The sequence below is a fragment of the Syngnathoides biaculeatus genome, chromosome 3 (assembly GCF_019802595.1).
Source record: "Syngnathoides biaculeatus isolate LvHL_M chromosome 3, ASM1980259v1, whole genome shotgun sequence".
In the NCBI taxonomy this organism is placed as follows: domain Eukaryota; kingdom Metazoa; phylum Chordata; class Actinopteri; order Syngnathiformes; family Syngnathidae; genus Syngnathoides; species Syngnathoides biaculeatus.
Window position 1 is genome coordinate 31108745 of NC_084642.1, and position 21972 is coordinate 31130716.

General features: G+C 39.7%; 1 protein-coding gene across 3 annotated transcripts in view; it reads right to left on the reverse strand.

Annotated features, from left to right (window-relative positions):
* Nucleotides 1-21972, reverse strand: part of LOC133498474 (A disintegrin and metalloproteinase with thrombospondin motifs 7) — a 122908-nt gene that overhangs the window by 83493 nt on the left and 17443 nt on the right. For all 3 annotated transcript variants that reach the window (XM_061815340.1, XM_061815339.1, XM_061815341.1), the window contains exons 3-4: nt 12625-12808; nt 10643-10845 (exon numbers count right to left, since the gene is read on the reverse strand). In XM_061815340.1, coding sequence (XP_061671324.1) covers nt 10643-10845; nt 12625-12808 — 387 coding nt within the window. The remainder of the gene's footprint in view (nt 1-10642; nt 10846-12624; nt 12809-21972) is intronic.

The following is a 21972-nucleotide window of genomic DNA, read 5'->3' on the forward strand; positions in this document are numbered from 1 at the left end:
GCCAAGATGTTTTCACTCATGTCCTCTATTCTGTCGCTAATGGTGTCATTTGAAAAAGGAATTTGGGATAATTTACCTTCAGGTGCTGTTCCGAGTATCAGATTTACCATCTTTAGCGCAGCTGGTTTTACGAATGTTTCACCAATGGTATGTGGCTAGCCCTGCTTCACAATCAGGTAAGCAACTTCATACGATGCTGTGAGGATCAGTTTGCTCATGGGTAGAAACCCACGAGCAGGCCGAGTGGCCTTTTTTCATGGAATCTGGCTCTCTTCATCTTGAATTCAGCAGGCATCAGGTTCTTGTATTCCCCACCTCCATTCAGCTTCATACATTTGAATTTATGTTGTACATATTCGTCCGAACACTTTCTTTTTTTGCCCGATAGTTAGTCTGGATTAAAATATTAAGAAATCACACAACATACTACCATGACAGTCACACGTTGATTGCTGTGCGACATAAATCCCTTGCAGCACTAAAAATTGGCCAAGCAATGTACTGTAATCATCTGCAGCCATGTCATCACAAACTGACATGATGAGTTGGTCAAAACATAATAATTGCTCCTGGACCAATCTATCAGAAAAAGGATGAAGTGGAATACTGACTTAATAGGTCATGGGCCATCAGTTTCAGTGAAATTTATTACTGTAAATTCCTCTACATTATTGGTGACCATCACCCTTGCTTCCCTTCCACTGAACTTGATTAAGACTTTAGAGTTGGCAGTCCATGTTGAGTGGATCTTTCTGTTCTTCAGTGAGCCGTTTTGGCAAGCTCCACATTCTTTTTAGTTAAATGTTCATTCACATAAATGTTGGTTCCATGCAGTTTGGCTTTTTTGCTTTAGTGCCACGGTCTTGTTCTTGTTTATAAAATGCAGGATTACAGCTAGTTTGTCTTGCTGCCAACTTCATGTGAATGGGTGACATCTTAAGAATGTACTTTTCACTAACCAATAAAAAGCAACTGCTTTATCTCAACATTTTCAGGGTTTTTCCCTCTCTTCCTTTTTATTGACCTGAAAACCACAAAGAATGACAAAGAAAATCAAGTGTGTCCATCCATAGATGGACATCACTCCCAGTCAACGATCCACTAAGGACTTATCTGACTATCTGCCGGTAAAGACGAGCGAGCTAATGATGAGTGGTATGAAAGTACCGGTATTTAAAACTTCTCAGAAAGGAGCATTGTGACAGAGGCACATGATAGTGGTGTGTAGCACTCAATCGCAGCCGCTAACCTCTCTTGAGATTGACTTTTCTGACTCTGAATATGAGCCCTCTTCAATGTGTTCACTCATACTGTATATACAGTAATTCAGTCTTAAAAAGGTTTTGAAAATTGCATCCACTCAAGCTTGGTTACTTAAACTTGTGAAGCGGTGACATAAGCAATCTAAACAAAAGCCACACAGTGAGCTGAAATGAGCATCTTCTATTTTATATATATATATATGCATCATTCCACATAGTACAACAATGAACACAAAACCGATACTGCTACATGAATAACCGCTTGTACTGACGTTTTTACTTAAGCCACCATGTCAAATCACGGACCAGGTATCTTAATAACTGTAATCACTGGCACCTAACCAGAGCATGAAAGAACACCTCATTTAAAAGTAACCCACACATACGCTCAGAACTGTAAAGCAACAATGATTCATTATGAACTATTTTATGTGGAGCCAAGTGGCTCCTGTTTAAGTGACTGAATAGCTACTGCCACCTCAATATTTTTATAATCAGTGCAGCTTTCCTAGTGCTATTATCATTATTGATTTCCTTTTTTTTTAAAATTTCTCTCTATTGAGTGAATACAAAATGGAGCTGCAAAATCATTCCTTGAACAAGCATGGCACTTGATTTTCAGGCACTGGGCCACATGCTGTCCGTCTTTACCACATCCAGATGTTTAATTTTTCCTTTTGAATCCACACAGCATCCTTCTTCTACTCATTTGCTTTAGTCTGGCCTCCATTTAAAGTATTTAGAGATTAATGTCCCAGCTGCTGCACGTGTCATGACTAACACCATATGTTTGAACAGCATGAAAACCCTCCACAAACTTCTTCGGACACTGACAATCTTAACACAGTGTCACTATGTAGACAATGGAACATCTGCACATCGAGGAAGATGATGTCATTACTTGTTGTGTGGACAAGGGCAGAGGAGCTCTCTCTTGGCACTGTGCAAGATTGTTTTCGCAAATGCAAACCCTTCACAGCTTGGAAGTTCAAAGAGGATATATGTGCAATAATAACAGCTTCCTGAATCTATTATTGTCTACAAAACCAGAAGCCTCTCAGTCAATGAACTCTCTTTCCGTCTGGCCTCAAATGTACTTCCCTGGGATTCTGAATTCTGACACGATTTTAATTAGAAGCTGTCAGACAAGAAATGCAGTACTTTATTGAGTAAAATCTGTCATGTAAAAGGAAGTGAGTTCACGAAATCCCAAACAAAGAAGTCTTAACGACTAAAACAGGCTCGGGACTAGATAGTGATGTGAGGAAAGAAAAGTTGCAGAACTAACACATCCAGACAGACTTGGTACACTCATACAACGAAAGTAGCTAAAACTTTGGAGATTTCTTAATAAAACAACAACAATTCGATTCATCCATCCAACACAGCTGATCCTGGTTAGGGTCGGTGGAGCTTACCCCTGCTAACTTTGGGAAAAATTCAGACTCCACTCTGAACTGGTTGCCGGTCACAAGGCACATGTAGATATAAATAACCATTGACCACATTCACACTCACATTCACATTGGCACTGAAGGCAACTGAACCCAATCTGTCCTCAAGGTGGATGAAACCACCACTGTCCACACCAAAGTCAGACAATCGTACTGCTACACCATCAGTGAACATCCATTCAATTGATTATTTTTAAAAACAATTGTAACATTTTTTTTTTTTTTTTTTTTTTGGGGGGACGACACTCAAATTAGCCATTAGTGTGAATGGTTGTCTGTATATATGAGCCCTGTGCAGTGTTGGGAAAGTTTATTTTACATGGGAACAGGTTCAAAGTTCAGTTCACTGTTCCACAAATGACCTAGTTTAGTACAGAATTTAAAATTAAACTAAAACAAAATTTTCCATCCCAAAAATGAACCAATTCATATTTTTTTCACTGTCAAAATGTTGCTAATGGACTAGAACCCTCAAAATACTGGCATTTCATTTTCCCATTATTGCCACCCATTAAATCAACACTGTCAAAGCCAGTTGCAGCTTTTGCCCTAAAATCTAAAAAACATTGGGAAAAACACTACTTTTGTCCTTAAAATGCAAACAAAAAAATATAACACAGTATGACTAGTAAAAGGATATTGGCATTTTAATGCAAGCAATCTAAAACAAATAGCAATTTTCCTAGTCACACATTTTTCAGTTATGTACGATTGAAAAGTAGCACCAAAGTGCATAATTCACAAAGTGTCCCTGAATGCACCGAGCATTTTCCAGCAGCTGCGACCTGCCTGCTATAAATGATGGCCACACCCACCCTGAATCATTTGCCAAATAAAAAGTTTATTCATAGTCACAGTCTATCTTCTTCTTTTCCTTTCGGCTTGTCCCATTAGGGGTCGCCACAGCGTGTCATCTTTTTCCATCTTAGCCTATCTTCTGCATCTTCCTCTCTAACCCCAACTGCCCTCATGTCTTCCCTCACCACATCCATAAACCTTCTCTTTGGTCTTCCTCTCGCTCTTTTGCCTGGCAGCACCATCCTCAGCACCTTTCCACCAATAAACTCACTCTCTCGCCTCTGAACATGTCCAAACCATCGAAGTCTGCTCACTCGAATCTTGTCTCCAAAACATCCAATTTTGGCTGTCCCTCTAATCATCTTATTTCTAATCCTATCGAACCTGCTCACTCTGAGCGAGAACCTCAACATCTTCATTTCTGCTACCTCCAGTTCTGCTTCCTGTTGTTTCTTCAGTGCTCCGTCTCTAATCCGTACATCATGGCAGGCCTCACCACTGTTTTGTAAACTTTGCCCATAACACACCAGACACCTACCACCAGCTGTTCCAACTTGCTTGGACCCGTTTGTTCACTTCCTGACCACACTCTCCATTGCTCTGTATTGTTGACCCCAAGTATTTGAAGTCATCCACCCTCGCTATCTCTTCTCCCTGTAGCCTCACTCTTCCCCCTCCACCTTTCTCATTCACCCGCATATATTCTGTTTTACTTCGGCTAATCTTCATTCCTCTCCTTTCCAGTGCATGTCTCCATCTTTCCAATTGTTCCTCTGCATGCTCCCTGCTTTCACTGCATATGACAATATCATCTGCGAACATCATGGTCCAAGGGGATTCCAGTCTAACCTCATCTGTCAGCCTATCCATTACCACTGCAAACAGGAAGGGGCTCAGAGCTGATCCCCGATGCAGTCCCACCTCCACCTTAAATTCCTCTGTCGCACCTAAGGCACACCTCACCATTGTTCTGCTGCCATCATACATGTCCTGTACTATTTTAACATACTTCTCTGCCACACCAGACTTACGCATGCAGTACCACAGTTCCTCTCTTGGTAATCTGTCGTAGGCTTTCTCTAGATCCACAAAGACACAATATAGCTCCTTCTGACCTTCTCTGTACTTTTCCACTAGCATCCTCAAGGCAAATAATCCATCTGTGGTACTCTTTCTAGGCATGAAGCCATACTCTTTCCCCTAACTTCATTGTGTGGCTCATCAACTTTATTCCTCTATAATTCCCACAGCGCTGAACATCGCCTTTGTCATAGTCACAGTGTATAAAGGCTCGTATATAGTGTTTTCAGACAGGTTATGTCCTGGAACCCTCAAACAAAACCTCTCACTCATGAATGAAAAATGAACTTTCACTGACGTCAGAATGAGCACACTCTCGATCACATTTATCAAACAGAGATGAAATATTCTGTGCAGCTCACGTTCTCCCAAAATCTGACTTAGTTCATGAGCTCGTTAAAGGTACACTGCTGGTTCTGTGACTGTCTGACGACCAATCTTGGGTACATCCTGCCTTTCGCTCAATGTCAGCTAAATGGGCTCCAGCTCACGCATGATTCAAATGAGCCAGAGGACCAGTATAGCTTATACTATAAGCAGGCATGTCAAACTCAGTTTGCTCTGGGGCTGGATCCAGAATTTCTGTTCCCAGGTGAGTCGTATCAGTAAAAGAATGTCAACACCAAATATTTAGCTTTGTTTTTCAGTACTATGCTTTATCATTCAGCCTACATTTGTAGCCTACTCTACGTATTACAATCACGGCTGACAAGGGATCTTTTCTAAGCACAACATTTATTCACATCCATCCATCCATCCATTCATCCATTTTATTACCCGCTTATCCTCACGAGGGTTGTGGGGAATGCTGGAGCCTATCCCAGCTGTCAACGGACAGGAGGCAGGGTACATCCTGAACTGGTTGCCAGCCAATTGCAGGGCACATGGAGAAAAAAAGCCGCACTCACAATCACACCTAGGGGCAATTTAGAGTGTCCTATTATTGTTGTATGTTTTGGGGATGTAGGAGGAAACCGGAGTGCCCAGAGGAAACCCACACAGGCACGGGGAGAACATGCAAACTCCACACAGGCGGGTCCGGGATTGAACACGGGACCTCAGAACTGTGAGGCCAACCCTGTACCAGCTGACCCACCATGCCGCCCATTTATTCACAAAAAAATGGAAAAAAATATTTTCAAGTTTGGCAGTGAATGTGCTGTGTTCAAGTGGGATGGAAGATGGCGGAAGATGTTTGGTGTTCTATGTGACAGAAGAGTCTCCGCTAGGATGCATGGGAAACTTTATAAAACACTGGCGAGGCCGTCCATGATGTACGGATTAGAGACGGTGGCACTGAAGAAACAACAGGAAGCAGACCTGGAGGTAGCAGAATTGAAGATTCTGAGGTTCTCGCTTGGTGTGAACAGGTTGGATAGGATTTGAAATGAGCTCATTAGAGGGACAGCCAAAGTTGGATGTTTTGGAGATGTATTTAGAGAGAGCAGACTCCGATGGTTTGGACATGTTCAGAGGCGAGAGAGTGACTATGTTGATAGAAGGGTGCTGATGATGGAGCTGCCAGGCAAAAGAGCGAGAGGAAGACCAAAGAAAAGGTTGATGGATGTTGTGAGGGAGGACATGAGGACAGTGGGGGTTAGAGAGGAAGATGCACGAGATAGGCTTGAATGGAAAAAGATGACATGCTGTGGCGACCCCTAACGGAACAAGCCGAAAGAAAAAGAAGAAGGCAGTGAATGCGCTAACAACTGGTTTATTTTAACAGTTGAGTTGAGTGCAGTTTTACATCTGAACCAACTCACCACACTAAACGAACTCAAGTGGGTGCTATGAAAAAATATATTCACCTTATTGTCATACTGCTTTGTAATAAATTAAAAAAATGAAATACAAAATGAAATAAAATAAAAAGCTTTAGCAGTGCATGGGCAATGAGATTAGACTACATCAGATCAAACTGCGTGGCTGAGCCTATTGAAGCTGAGAATATACTGCACAATATTAATTGTATTTAATATGAAACCAGATTAACCTTATTTTTAATTACATGTATTCATTAGTGCAAACAAATTTCGTGTCATTACACTTTTCTCTCTCTCTCTCTCTCTCTCTCTCTCTCTCTCTCTCTCTCACACACTGCACCCCTGCATTCTTCTTGCTCCTGCTGGCTCCTGAAACTTGGCATCATTTTGCCTTCACAAGCAGAATCGATGTTAGGTGTGAAATCCTGATTAGCAGTGCGACGGTCTGAGTGCTCCCGGTGCTGAAAAGTCTCCTTGTGATTAATGTGCATGCGCGTATATTTTGTAAACTTCCGGCCAGTCTGAAACATCCCCATCCACGCTTCAACATGTGCCATTCGACAACTTTTCGGCGAGTGTTCTTGTTTGCTTTGGACGTCTCAGAAAGACGAACACAGCGAATGTACATATATGTGTATATCTTTTTATCTATTTTTGTTTTAAGGTTAGGTTAGGGTTAGGATATAACGTATGATAGATCCTTCGATGTAGAAGGGGAATTATGAGACCAGGGGATTTCCCAGTAAGTGTCTGGTACGTGCCCAGAGTTCCCCTGTTAGTAACGCATGCGCATTAATCACAAGGAGACTTTTCAGCACGGGGAGCGCTCAGACTGACACACCCAGCACATTTAACAATGACATTCAAGTGTTCATTTGTTAACCTTGACCGCTGCTTTGTTTTATTATTGTTCACAAAGATAAGTATTCCCAAACATGGATAAAACCTTTACAGCCACGGCTGTTAATTTGGGGTAACCTGGCAAGAGATATTGATAAAACGTATCCAATCCTACGGACCCAAATTTATCCTTCATAGCGTAAGCGCACTGCAAGTCAATAAACTCGAGTTGAATGTCAGCTGGCATATCAGAAGGCTTCACTGTAAATGGTGAGCGAAAAAAGCCAAATCTGTTCTCATGTTCACTGAATACTTGAAACCTCTGCTCAAACTCTTGTAGCAAATCTGTTATGTTGTCTTTATATTTATCCTAATAATTATCGGGAAAGTCCGGTGCCGTCCTACGCACAGCTGTGAGACAAGAGAAATGGTGCGGTGTCACCATTGGATAGCTGCGACCCCCGCAGTGACAGTTTCATCTTGAACACACTTATGCTATCGTAATATTAAGTGACAACCCTGTTACGGCCCTGCAATGCAGTGTGACGCTGAACATTGTAATTTGCTGACTACATACCAAGGACACTGGTTTTGCATTCACTGTAGTGAATTAATCCTTCTCAGTATATTTTTCCTCAAAAATTCTGCACTCTGTGTTCACTTTTCTTTTTTTTTTGACAGTGCCTTTTTGGGAAGGTTGTGTTGACCAAAATAACTTATTGAGTAGTGGTGAATGGTGAAGCAAGATTCCCAGTTTATTTTTACTTGAACACATCACTTTGTGAATGATAATTTCCTGTGACTAACTTGTGTCCGTGCCAGACTTGAGAGCTTTTACACATTTAGTGCCCTCTACGGGCCCTAGAGAGCATTTGTTTTCTATTTATCTAAAAAAAAAAAAAAATCACAACTTTTGATAGAAATGAGCTAGAGACTCCCTTCTATTTTTTCTACATACTCAGAAATTCGTGCCGGGCCGGATGAAATCATCCAACAGGCTGTGTCCGGCCCACGGGCCATATGTTTGACATAGCTGACTTATAGGCTGCAGCGTTTTTTGATTCAAGACTTTTTCAGACCCTCACAGTTTTGCAGTGTGTGGTGCGACCAATAATTGTTCAGCAGCAGACAAGCCCTTAGTGGGTGGTCTCTATCCCCTGAACCCCACACCAGATGTGAACCAAAAAGTGCAAAGCTGACAGATCTTTTCGACGGAAGAAGGATCTACAAGTGGGCACAGTGGGAAAATAGCAAAATATTGGACCGAACTGACCATGCTTTCTCCTACAAATAATTCAGTCTACAAAAATTGTTAAATACTTAATTCCTTATGCATTGCAAGCATCATTGATTCTCGTGGAGTTGTGGAATTGATTTTGATCTTGGTGAGACAAAGCAGAGCAAACCGTAAGGATTCCACGGTATTGGATTTCTTTTTCTTTACAAATGTTTTAGCAATCAAATTGTCTGACTCACATTTGAAGCGTCACTGAACCTGAGTTCAGCCACAAAAATTAAGTTGGAACCTACCACTCATTGCATGCTATTGATGTCCCATCTATTGAAGCAGCTAACCATCTTATTTGCTAAAGTACAGTGAAGTCTATTCATGTTTTTTTAGTGTTCCCGAGTAAGCGTGCATGATGTTCGCTTGTCACCTGTGGTCATGAAGTAGTGAAGGACCATAATTAAGTTCTAGGCCCCTTTAGGTAGGTATTGTCAAAAGACACAATACATATAGTCAATAAGTAATGGTGGCAACCTCTGTACTGTCCGTGCCACAACAAGAGCTTCAAAGCTGAGGTACCACCGTGGCACTTGCTGGGGGTCCAAAGCACTGACGCCCAGACAAACAAAGTGGCCAGCACCCTGTTGAGGGCTCCGAGGAGTGAAAGTTTTTCTAAATTACACTCATGCAGCGTATGCCGGTAGCTTATATTTTCTTTAGTACAGTTTGGCAATGGCAGCTGTCTCAATTTCCTGCAAATGCACAGAATGCAAGCTTGTAAAAAAATTGGAAACTTGAAAAATTGAATAATTGCAATATAGTTGTTTGGAAAAGTGACCTCTGGGCAAATTCAAAGACAAATCCCATTCAAATATCAATGGCCACAGCAGTAACCAGTGGATATGTAACACTGGTGCAGTAAAGGTAGATCACCTTGCGAATGAATTGAACCAGGACTACAGAGACACAGAACACAGACAGTCTGACAAAGGTGAGACTGAAAAATAAATAAAAGGACTGTTACTTATGTCTACTAAAACAATGACTTCAGAAGCTCCTGTGCATCAGAGCCTTTATTTGTTTACGTAAGTTAAGCCACAAAGGACATTAAGGCAGATAAAAAACATTGTCAGAACACATTGTTTATTTTCAGGGAACTTTTCTTTTCATGTGACCTTAGGGGCAGTGTACAAATTTAATAATGCTTTGGTCTGATTTGCATACACAGACAATGGTCTCATGAGTCATTTGCCCGAGGAACTGATAAAAAAGTATTTAAAAGAACTTTGCATTCTAGTTTTAGGTCATGAGCACATTCCTACGAGCTGGTCTGAATTTTTCACAGAATCATTAACTCATTGTTTGTGCTTTTATTTTTCTTGATACTCTTTTCTATCATACAGTTGCATCAGAAATGAAGCTGGAAGGCTGCCAACTGAGTTCATCATTCCTCCTTTCCCCAAAGAACTCCAGACAAAACTTGGTTATAAAGAAGCATGTCACAAAACATCCAGAGAGAATGGATCATTTGAGTTCTCTATGAAGCAGTGTACTCAGTGTAAATAATATCCATCGTTGGGGGATAAGGAAGGAGGGAAAGGGGGGCTCTCGATTGATCTTTGGCGATGTGACAATGTAAGAGAACAATAAATAAATAAATATCCAAAATTTCCCAAATTGTTCAGTCTTACTCCTTATCACTGACTAAGTAGTTTTAATTGGGCCTACAATGGTAAGTAAATCTTACCATCTTTATTCTCAGCGATGTAGCAAAGATTTTTGGAACGCAAACACAAGTGCTGCACAATGGACCAATCATGATTAGATACACGTTTAAAATTTGAATACAAATCCTGAACTATTCCTTTATCTTATTGCCAACACACTGACTAATCTGTGGCAAAAAAACAAACAAAAAAAAAAAAACAAAAAAACAGCAGTCTTGCATTAAGGTTCGTGCACTCCATCATAAAAATGGTTGCTCCATCTCCCAAAGTTACTGACGCACACTCCCAAGCTGTCTTTGAATACAATTGCCAAAGTCCTGTGATTGGCATGTGCTTAGCCCACCTCTCATGCTAAATCAGTGGTGATAAATTCCAGCTTCCCTGTGATGCTGACCACTATCAGGTGGGTAGAAAATTGAGGGATGCAGTTCAACTCATGTTCAGACACCCAAAAGCATTTTACGTGATTACGTTTTGGTTTTATACTTACAATGTTCATGACAGCAAGAATGTAGCTTTCAACACCTTTGCTGCCATGGTATTCCACCATTTTTGGGTCGGCCACCACCAGTGTTTCCACCCACTTCTCTTTGCTGATGGACCTCTGACGGATCCTTCTCTTCCTCCTGTTGTGGTGCTGCTCCCAGTATTCCCGCTTTCTCTCATTCTCTTCCAAACTGTGATGGATATCTACTGTAGATAGACAAAATTAGCGAGATGACTTCAGTTGGTCCACAGTCTCTCGCAACATAGATATACTGGGTTCTCTATTTAGGATGGCAATTCCTTATTATGTAATTCAAATTTGTATGAAAGAGGAAACATGTCATGAATCTACACGAACACAGCACTACGAAGTTATTATTACAGTTAATTTGTATTGGCATTTAAAACAGAGACCATAAGTACACAAGAGTAAAATCCAAATAAATGTAATTGAACCTCTGACATTTGGGTTTTGACATTCACAAATTTGCATATAGTATGCATTTGCGTTTTGAGATTCACAAGTTTGCAGTTCTTTTTTTTTTTAACTATCATCCATTATTCTCGCTGTGATAGCATCTTGGTGATGTGCTTAATTCATTGACCGTGGTGTTTTTTTTTTTTTTTTTTTTAGCTCAGTGTTTGAATGTTCTGTTTGTGGTCCTTGAATACACCTCATGCCAGTGAATATTCAATGCTAAATTTAAAAACTGTTTTTTTGTCTTATTTGCATTTACAAATTGTCTGGATACTCTAATATGTATTATTGTGTGTAAATGCCAGAAAGTGAGTTTAATGACTTACTGGCATTTTTTTGTAAAAACTGCTAGTGTGCATAAAGCTTGCTCACAAGTGATGTCCCATCTGTTTTCTTTGTCTCAAATATCTGTATAACATAGTTTCATGACTGTATACATGCTATAGCCATCGCGTTGACCCTTTGCTAAATATTCCTTGTATTGTTACAGACCACAGTAAATGCATCAATCCGACTGACTATCAGTGTTTGTTTCTAGTGCTTTGTTGCCATCTTGCGGAACGTATACATTTTTTTGTTATTTGCATATGTCTTGCCCCCCACTCATGATTCCCCCGCAACAAATAGAGGTTCGTTCACTGTACAGCAATAACTGAGCAAATAACTGAGCAAGCCTTATTCCTCTTGTGCTGTGTATATTCTTATGACGCTGTGGAAACCATTTAATTGTACAATGTTGGTAACCTGGAACTAAGCCATAAACCCACCCTTTCATTTCAGGATCTTTGTTAAAGAGAATCCTAATCATAGATTTCCCAATTACCCTAATTTCTCAAGTATAATGTGTCCTGAAGTAAAATGCGTACCCCTAAAGTTGCTGCTACCCGTATGCTGAAAAATAGGGAATTATTTGTATTTATATTATGTTAGGTTTGTACTCGTATTGTTTTTCAAAAAACTGTTCATACAACAATCATTAATAATAACTATTGTGCGTTTGCTGATGTAGCGTTATATAATCTCGGGACAGGCCACAGGACACCCTTGTCCTGCCCCCCCCCCTCCCCCCCATCAAAGGCGCTAATCCAACACATGGATACCACAATACCGTAAGTAATTACAATTTAGAAAACTGGTTTGTCTTTAAATTCTTTTATTTTCTTTCTATACAATATTGTGTGTATATATATATATATAATAATATATATATATATATATATATATATATATATATATATATATATATATATATATGTGTCTATATTGTATAATGTTTCTTTCTTTTAAACTTTGTCATGTTGTAAAAGGGGCTACAATTGATGAATGGCATTTAAAAAGTTAAGGAAAGTTGACTCGATATAAATTGAGTTACGAGTTTTCAATCCTACACTTGAAATAAACCTGCGATAATCTGTGAAGCCGCCAATCCAGTTCTACTGTCACCTTTCAACTGCCAAAGCAGTCATTTGCAGTGATGTGTGAACTGTACAATAAAAAAGGACATCTACTTTTGACTCCACAGGAACCGTTGACTGCTTGTTTCCCTGAGATGGGCTGGAGAACCGGAGTCCACGATGGGAAGGGCGCATGACGTTTGAAGATGGCATGGGCCTGGGGTGCTGAGGGCTCATCATGTGACTTTTCCAGGGGTTGGATGAAGAACTCTTCATTCGACAATTTGAAAAGTCCTGTCTGAAAATTGAAAGGTGACAGGTCAGTTCTCAAAGTAACACAGGCACATTTTCTTTCTTACACAAGTACACAAAAAGCTATTCTGGGACAATGTGAATGGAGTGGCACGTTGCAGTACAAGTAACTCAAATCATCTTTTGCCATGAAAGTGAATGGAAAAGCCGTTAATCGCCTTCCCCTCCAAAAAAAAAAACAACAAACAATGTTGCAACGTGTATTTTAATTCGGAAAAATACCACTTCATAACATTGTCTTCTTCTTCTTCTTCTTTTCCTTTCGGCTTGTCCAATTAGGGGTCGCCACAGCGTGTCATCTTTTTCCATGTAATTCATAATATTATGCTTTATAAAAATACACTAATGACTGAGAGAATTCAAAATAATTAAAGAGTTTTTGTCACACTGCATGACTTGATCGGTCATTGTGCTGTTATTTCTGGTGTGCCTTCCTTGGCACCATCAAAGCAGTATAAGACAGACTGATACAGGTATATGGTTACTGATGACACCGGTCCAATCGGTATTCTTTTTAACTGCATTTTAGATGTAAAATCCTAGATGTCAGAGAATGTTATCTAGCCTTGCTAGGATCAAACCAAAGTTTTAGTTATTTGTCCTGAGGCACAAAGAGAAAAACTTTTATCTGAACTATCTTTAAATCCCTCTCAACGAGTAAATACCTGGGTGATAACGCTCAGAAATCCTTTTACACAACAAACCCTCTCCGACCCTGAGGTCCTCTGGCTTGGGCCTTTTAGCTCTTCCTAAAGTTAGGAAACACATGGCGAGGCAGGGTTTGAGTTTTATGGCCCTCGTTTGTGGAAAAACCTTGCTGGAGAAGCTCGGGGCCCCGGAGAATGTTCTTGTTTTGAAGAAGTTGCTCCAGACCCAACTTTTTAATTTCGCTTTAAACTAATACTATTTTTATTGCATTTTATCATTATGTCTTATAGGTCTTCCATGTTTTTTAGGTGAGATAATTATTTTAGTAACTTTTAGTCATAAAGAAGTTCAGAGAAGTCTTCACATTGAGATGATAATCTTCAAAATTCTCGGCGCGTGGATAGATGAAAGTGGTTCGACTAAAGCACTTGTTCAAACTGATGTAACAAGCCCTGGAACTGCAGAATCCTTCCTTAAGGCAAGCTGTATAACCAAAACCTCACTGTCACAAGAATGAAATGAAGTGTCATTGTCTTGGCTAGAACTTTTTTTTGTGCTGATTTAAGACAGAACAAATGCATACTTGGACGTCAACAAAGCAAGGAAACATTGTTTCACCCAGAGGTTAAGAAAACATCTCCTTGACAAAAGATGCTTTGAGACAATGCATCAAAAGAGCTTCCATATGGCAAGGCCTTTACAACAAATCACATGCATTGTAATGACTTTAGGAATCTTATTATGTAATCTGTTCAACTGTTTATATCGCATTGGGAGTCTCACTGCACGCTGTTAAACTTAGCAGTTTTTCATTTGAGTTCAAGTCTTTTATTATAGATGTGTTGAAGTTGAACTAGGCCTATACATATTATATTCATGAGGGCCTGCTTTTCTCATGTCCATATTTACGTTTAATTGAGCAAATACAAAGGAGCTTTACATTTTGTGTTTAAATTGATCAAAATGTGATTTTTTTTTGAGAGAGAGACCTTGACCTTGGAGCCCTAAGAGTTGCAGTTATTAACCGATGGGGGTATTGTAATGATCAGAAATGTATTTCTTGTACAAACGTTGACATACAACAGAAGCGTACTGTATTCACTTGGATAAAAAAAAAAAAAAGTCCTGTTTTTCTGAGTAATTTTTTGGAGGGTTTTGTTTTTTCTGTTTTCCTGGGTAGTTTTTGCTGTTTCCAATTAATTCATTGGAGATTCTAAATTTCCCTTAGGTGTGACTGTGAGTGCGACTGGCTGTTTACGTGTACGCTGCGATTGGCTGGTAACCAGTTCAGGGTGTACCACGCCTCCACCCCAAAGATAGCTGAGATTGGCTCCAGCACTCCCATGTGAGAATAAGTGGAAAATGAATGGATATTTTTTCTTTCACTGACTGATTATTTTTCTCCGTTTTTCGGTTTTATTCATCCTGTTTTTTCATCCTATTTTCCCCTTTTGTATTTTTTTTTCAGCTTTTCTGACAATTTTTTTTCCCACCTGCTTTTATGACTAATTTTTCTCTGTTATCGGGACACATGGAACACGTGAGAACCTACGAACGACAAATGACTCTTTGTGAACTCACTAATGAAGCATTATTGCTCGCAAACCTTCAACCTGCCCATCCAGTATTTCATCACTCCAGTATTTTCACTTCTCCTGATCATCTCTTGAGTCACACTATAGCTAGCCTGAATACGTTTTAAATCATCTTGTATCCATGGAGCATACCATATCTGTCCAACCGATTCTTCACAAACATTGCTGAGCAGATCTGAATGATTGGGCTTTGCTCATGAACAAACGCAAAGTTGGCAAACTAATAACAGTACCATCTGTGTGACTCAAAGACAGGAGTCTCTCCCAGTGTCTTAAAAATAAAACTTGATCAAACTAAATAAGCTGGTCGTGTTACTTTCAATGGCATCTGAAAGGAGTCACTTACAGTTCGTAGGTTCTCGCGTGAGTTTGATGTGTCCCGATAACTCGGAAAAAAATAAATACGAGTGGGAAAAAAATTGTTATAAAAACAGGGGGTAAACATTATTTAAACAGGATGAAAAAAATACAGAAAAACAAAGAAAAAGTGTTTAGCCAGCAAAACAAGGGAAAGAAATAGTCAAACCAGGATGAAAAAGATTTTTTTTCATCCAAGTTAATGCAATATGTGTTGGTAAAATACACATGAAGTTTACATTTCGATCATATTTAATTCCCAAGACACATTATTTTCCAATTTCATCCATAGGAATTTCATATCCTGTAGGTCAATGACTCCTAGCTGACCCCAGACATCAAATCGAGAATGACTCCACATCATAAATCAAATGTGATATCATCAAGAGCAAACCCCGAGTTTCATGCTTCTTTCAACTTTTCACAGTTCTTATGATAATTAGTTTAACACCACCACTATTAGCCATGGATATGAAATGCCTACACAATTCCGTCCAAATACAAGGTTTGTGTGATGTAAACAAATCTTTTCAAAACTTTGACTTGGATTTACGTCTGGACTTTGGCGGGTTCACTTCAAAAACTTAATCTTCTTCTACCAAAGGCATTCTTTGCTTGATTTGAAAATGTGCTTTGGATCATTGTCATGCATAAAGATGTCCCACTTCACTTTCAGCACACTATCAGACGCCTCAATATTTTGTGCTATCACTGAAATGGTACTGTATTTCAAACTTCATTTACTCTACTTTGACTATGGGCCCGGTTCCAGTCGAAGAAAAAACCAAAGCCATCCCAAAGCATGATGCTGCCACTACCATGCTTGACTGTATGGATGGAGTTTTGTGGGTGATGAGCAAAGTTATCTTCACAACACATACTGTAACTTTTTGATTTTGGGTCAAAAAGTTTAACTTTGGATTAATTAAAAAACAACATACTTTCCCACATGTGTTTGGGAGATTTCAGGTGTTTTTATACAATGGAACAAGGCTTGATTTTTTTTTTTTCTTCTGTGTAAGATAAAGCTTCCGTATTGCCAACTTATCCTAAAAGCCAGACATATGAAGCGGTCAGGAGATTGTACTAAAGAGGTGGTACTCGTACTCATTGAAATAACTTGAAACTGAAAGGTAGAAAAGTATGGAATAATTAATTAAAAAATGGGCATTGCTTTTGTTGTGGGCCAACACCATTATTTAAAAGCAAACTAATGAAACCAGACGGTACATAGCTTATGATACCCTTAATGAGACCATACATTTAAAATTTTCTGGAACATACAATAAGAATTGCGCTTCTGTAAATAGGTGATTTTGGTCTACTCCTTATAAGCAAACTGGTTTCTCAGGTTTAAAATGTTCTCTAAATTGTTTTCGCTCCTTCCACAAATGTTAAATTGGAATTTCATCAAAAATCAATTCAACGTATTTCTATGTTCTGTTCATAGTCATTCTTTGGTATTGATGACATGACTTGCCGATCCAATTAATAACGTCACTGAGTGACTCCACAAAAAAGTCAATCAATGATTGCAAATTTACAAATTTACTCTGAGTCGCAATTATATTTTAATTCAAAACTAGTTTTTTTCCAGCCTTGTCGTGTGTTTTGCCATAGTACTGTGTATATTTGACAATGAATAAAGTTATTTTTTAAAACGGCGTCTGAGATGGACAACATGTCATGCCAAGATCAAACTACAAGACAAATTTGGTGTTTATTGATTGCACTATGTCAGACTACTGCAATAAAATCTTGTTTTCTGATATCAGCACATCCAATCTTTTACAATGACTGGGCTTTATTCTTTATTTATTTAACATCCTTTTTTATCAACCACCCTGCACTGATTTAGATGCATCTACGCAAACCGCATTGACTTTCCATGTCATCAACATGAAATGCTCAAAACACATCCAGCGGGTACGCAGCATAAGGCTTATTGAGATACAGTGGCATACTTTTAGTACAATAATGCTCGTGAGCACACAAGAAAATGTCACGTAGCCTACTGAGCTAGTGCTAGCACCAACGTTTTGGTATGAAGTTGAGTCATGCTATAACATTCTGGTGTCTGTGAAGTAATAATATAACTACAATAAAGTAATTTAACTGCAGTAAGTTATCACTCATTATTTCTGTTACAGTATGTGGTAATGGTGGTTTTGATGTGACTGATTAGAATACATGATTTAACTACAGTAATGATCTTCAACCTTTATGGAGCGAAGGCACATACTTAATTTGTTCTGATTGTCACGATTCTGCATTCGCATAACTACAGGAACAAAGACATTATTTCTTGTAAATAAATAATTTTTGAGCAGTGAAGTAAAATTTGATAATTTCCCATGGCACACCTGAAGATTGCTCATGGCAAACTCCACTAGAATCACTGGACTACAGAAGATGGTTTAGGGTTAGGGTAAACAGTACACAAGTACAATAGTAAATGAAAAAATTATTTAAAGAGACATATTGTTGGATTAATTGGATATAAAGTTATCTCATATTTGCTTTCTTGGGTTTTTAATGCTTATGTGATGCAATGCAATCAAAAGGCACATTGGGTGCCATGGAAACTTTGCTATGATGTACTTTAACAATGTGATGCAATCAATTTACATTGGGTGCCGTGGAAACACCAGACAGTGATGCAGAAGACAACAAAGACTGATATTCAGAGGATGGCGAAGACATCGCAAATACTCACATGGACTATTTTTGTCTGTTATTGAATCAACTTCCACAGTACAAGCAATTTCATTTGAACAATGCCATAGAAGACAGCAGCTGAATACCCAGGATAAAACGATCCAACATCTGGGCATTGGTGTTCCCGTGGTGTTCCGAGTGTAAATTGGCTGACCAAGTGGCAACTGGATTTGAATCTTTCGTGTGTTGGTGGTGTGCAACCAAAAATAACGTGGAGAGAATAAACTACATCCACCACAATGTCAAAATTGGTAAATTGGACTCAAAAGGGTTTTTTGAGGCTGCGCATGAACAACTTGGAGCCACTTCATGCCATTTCAAAACCAAATGCGCCTCGCTGAAAAAGGTGGTGTCTGCGCTCTCTTTGGGGAGTGATCCATCTTCATCCTGAACTGTATGGCTGCTGATGGTGGTCTGACCGAGGCTAAAAACAGGTCTTAGGGTCCTTGACGTTAAGGTGAATGAGCACTGAAATGAAATGCTGACTCACGGAAGCGAACAATGGAATTTCGGCAACAAGATGGCGACTCGTTGTCAACACTGTGACTTCCGTTGACAATTTCCGGCTGTTTTAGACGCCAGACGGATCGCTATATTTTTTTAAATAAAAGATAATTTTTGGGGGGAGAATTTTGGCGGTAGAGGTCCTCCCTTTGATTTTTTATAATTTAAAGCCTTTTTAGGGGCTCGACCGGTTTTCGCGGATTTTAAGGACTTTTAGGAGCCCCTAAATGCACCTTCGAAAATTTTGGAGTTTTTAGGGACTTTTAGGGACGCGTGCGAACCCTGCTGTCTGCAATCTTGCCAAAACTGAATTATTGCCACAGCAATCTCACTCATGGAAAACAAAATGGCGTAGATGTATCCTTTGCTGGGGACAAATCATAAGGGAGTATTCTGGCTGACTTGTCCGATGTGTTTCCAGATATGTTATGTTATGACAATGCATAAACAACCATTTTTCCTCTGAGTGTATCAAAGTAGTTGAAGATCTAGCAAAGTGTCTATTTTGGGTGATGTGAGAATTTAAGCAAACTTTCGATAAACAGGAGGAAAATGTTGGATTAATTGGATATAAAGTTATCTCATATTTGCTTTCTTGGATTTTTAATGCTTATGTGATGCAGCGCAATCAAAAGGCACATTGGGTGCCATGGAAACACCAGACAGTGATGCAGAAGACAACAATGACTGATATTCAGAGGATGGTGAAGACATCGCAATGACTCACATTGACTATTTTTGTCACGATTGCTTTGTCACAATTTGCTTTGTGTGATGTGGACCACGCTAAGGAATAAAAATCTGGAGATGTGGAGATGTTATTAGAATGGGTTGGAGATTGTGAAAGAGACACATCCCACATTCTCCTCACGAGCCAGAAGTTCCTCTTGTCTTCCTTCCTTGATAATTTTACTTTGAATGTCCTAGGCTGTTTAAACCTGACACATATTGCTCCATCTTCTGATCAGATCGGTGATCAATTATACAGTATATTATTTGACCTAGCTGATAGGTGATCGGCCCCAAAAATCTTGATCATGTAAAGGCAAGTATTTTTAATGTAGTGTGTAATGTAGTTGGGTCTTTGGAGGACACATTACATGTGGCTACAAGTACATTTTGTGGGAAGCACATTTTGCTCCAAAAATGCCTTGACAGTCTTCAGATTTGTAACAAATACTGATTCCAAACACCCTATGATGGATTGAGCAAAGCAACCCCTGGAAAAAGAAAACCTCAATTTTTCATAGAAGGTAGTACACTATGCTCGTCTATTTGTACATGTTATTGTGTCTTCCAACAAGAGATAATATGCTGTCCCAAAAAGCTCAGTTTTGTCAGTTTGTGTAGGCAGACGGTTTAAGAAATTTAATCTAAATAAATAAATAAACAGGAGCTAAACATGCCATGGTGACAAAGAATTCTAAACAAGCATTCTTCCTGTGTGCCATTCCTCCTAATGGCCCCGTCACACCATGACGTTCTGGCCTGCGTCTTATAGCGTTTGAGAAAACGTTGGTAGTCGCCCATGATCGCCGGGATAGCCCCAAATTAGTGTTGTTTCCACGGCAGTGAACGTCAGTGATCGCTGGGAATCGGCGGAGAGCGCCGGTCCGCAAAAAAAGTTTTGAACATGCACAAAAGTTCTCACCGAGACCAGCGTTCATCATAGTTTAATTTTAAACGCTGCAGAACGTTCAAGAACATCCGTGAAACATTTTACTAAGGTTCGCCGAGCGTTGCACGCATTTGCCTATTGTTAGTCGTAACTCGAGCTTTACTTGGTTGTCACTTAATCGTTTGCTTTGCAGTGAAGGACTCACTGGCAACCTGTCAACGCCTACTGAACAATCCCCTAGCGCACACAGCGTGTAACCAAAGTGAAACGAACGTCGTTTGGTTTCCATTGAGTGTCATTCGAGCGTTTCCCGAACTTCCATGCATATGGGTATATAAACCGATGCTTTGTAAAAGCAAGGTCCATTTAATATTAAGCTATAGTAGAGAGAACCTACTATGGAAGATCCAGAAAGCAGCAGTTCGTTTTCGCGGGAAAACTCCACCAGACTATCCTCAACAGCCCGGCCCAGGATCCTGCAATCCTTTCTCTGCTTCTTTTTATTCTTTGTCGGACCGTCCTCACTGGGGTTTGCAAGGTGTTTAGGGTCCCCAGGGGGTGTCACATGGTGCGTGACTTCGCGGATGTGCTCTTCCTCCTGCTGTTGTTTTTCCTCCAAACAAAATGCTCTTGATGAAAGAGGCTTAGCTTTCTTACTAGCAGCGCTAGTTGCTGAAGTCCGCGCCCTAACTTTTTTTCTTCTCGGCGGCATGATGCTCACTGTTCTAACGCACAACAACAACTGAAGTGACTATGAACTTTCCTACGTTTTTAGTGCCGGTTCCACTGTAAAAATTCCACACCAGCAAAACGCTTTTCTGTCGTTATTCACCCATTGGTCACACGCTCAACACACTCGTCTTACGTTGACAAATCGCTCGTCACGCCCCAATGACACGTTTGCACATGCGAATGGTTTTTAGGGGTATCTTATTTGGTCGCTGTTACACGCTTTTCGTGCGTTAGACATACTTTAAGTCATGCGTTAGACACACATTAATCACACGCCACATGTGTCATCTGCGTTTGAGAACGCTGAAAAATAGAACGATTGAAATGTTCAGAGGACGTCAGCCAGAACGTCATGGTGTGACGGAGCCTTAAGGGATGTAAGAAATCTGTCACTTCAAAACAGCAATGATCAGATATTCACCCAAACATCATGATGGTGAAACAAATGTAATTTACATTCTGCTCTGTCTATTCCAGCACAATTGACATAAGAGCACAATGCACCATAAAATAACATCATTAAAAACCTTTTCCTGGAACACTATGTCTATCTTCTATTTGACTTATCCCGAGTTGTGTCATGGATGAGTTCAAGCTGATTTTGGGCGAGAGGCGAAGTACACACTGGATTAGTCACCAGATAACCACAGGGCACATATAGACGAACAAAAAATTACACTCAGTCTCACATAAGGAAGGTTTGGAGTCTTCTTTTAACCTATGAGGTAAATTTTCAATTGACACAACCATGAAAATTTGTTATTTTTGAGAGCCAGAGAAGAAGAAAATAATGGGCTGCTTTTACGAAAATGGGGAAAGAAGTGCCTTTGCTCCTTTTTAAAAGACCACTCACATTTCCGGATGATTCATTTACACATTTGAATTGCTAAATTCTCATTATGTGCCTACCAGGAAGAGTTACCAATGACACCTGGTGCACATTTTATGTCATCTTTGACTATATTTTTTTATCACTTC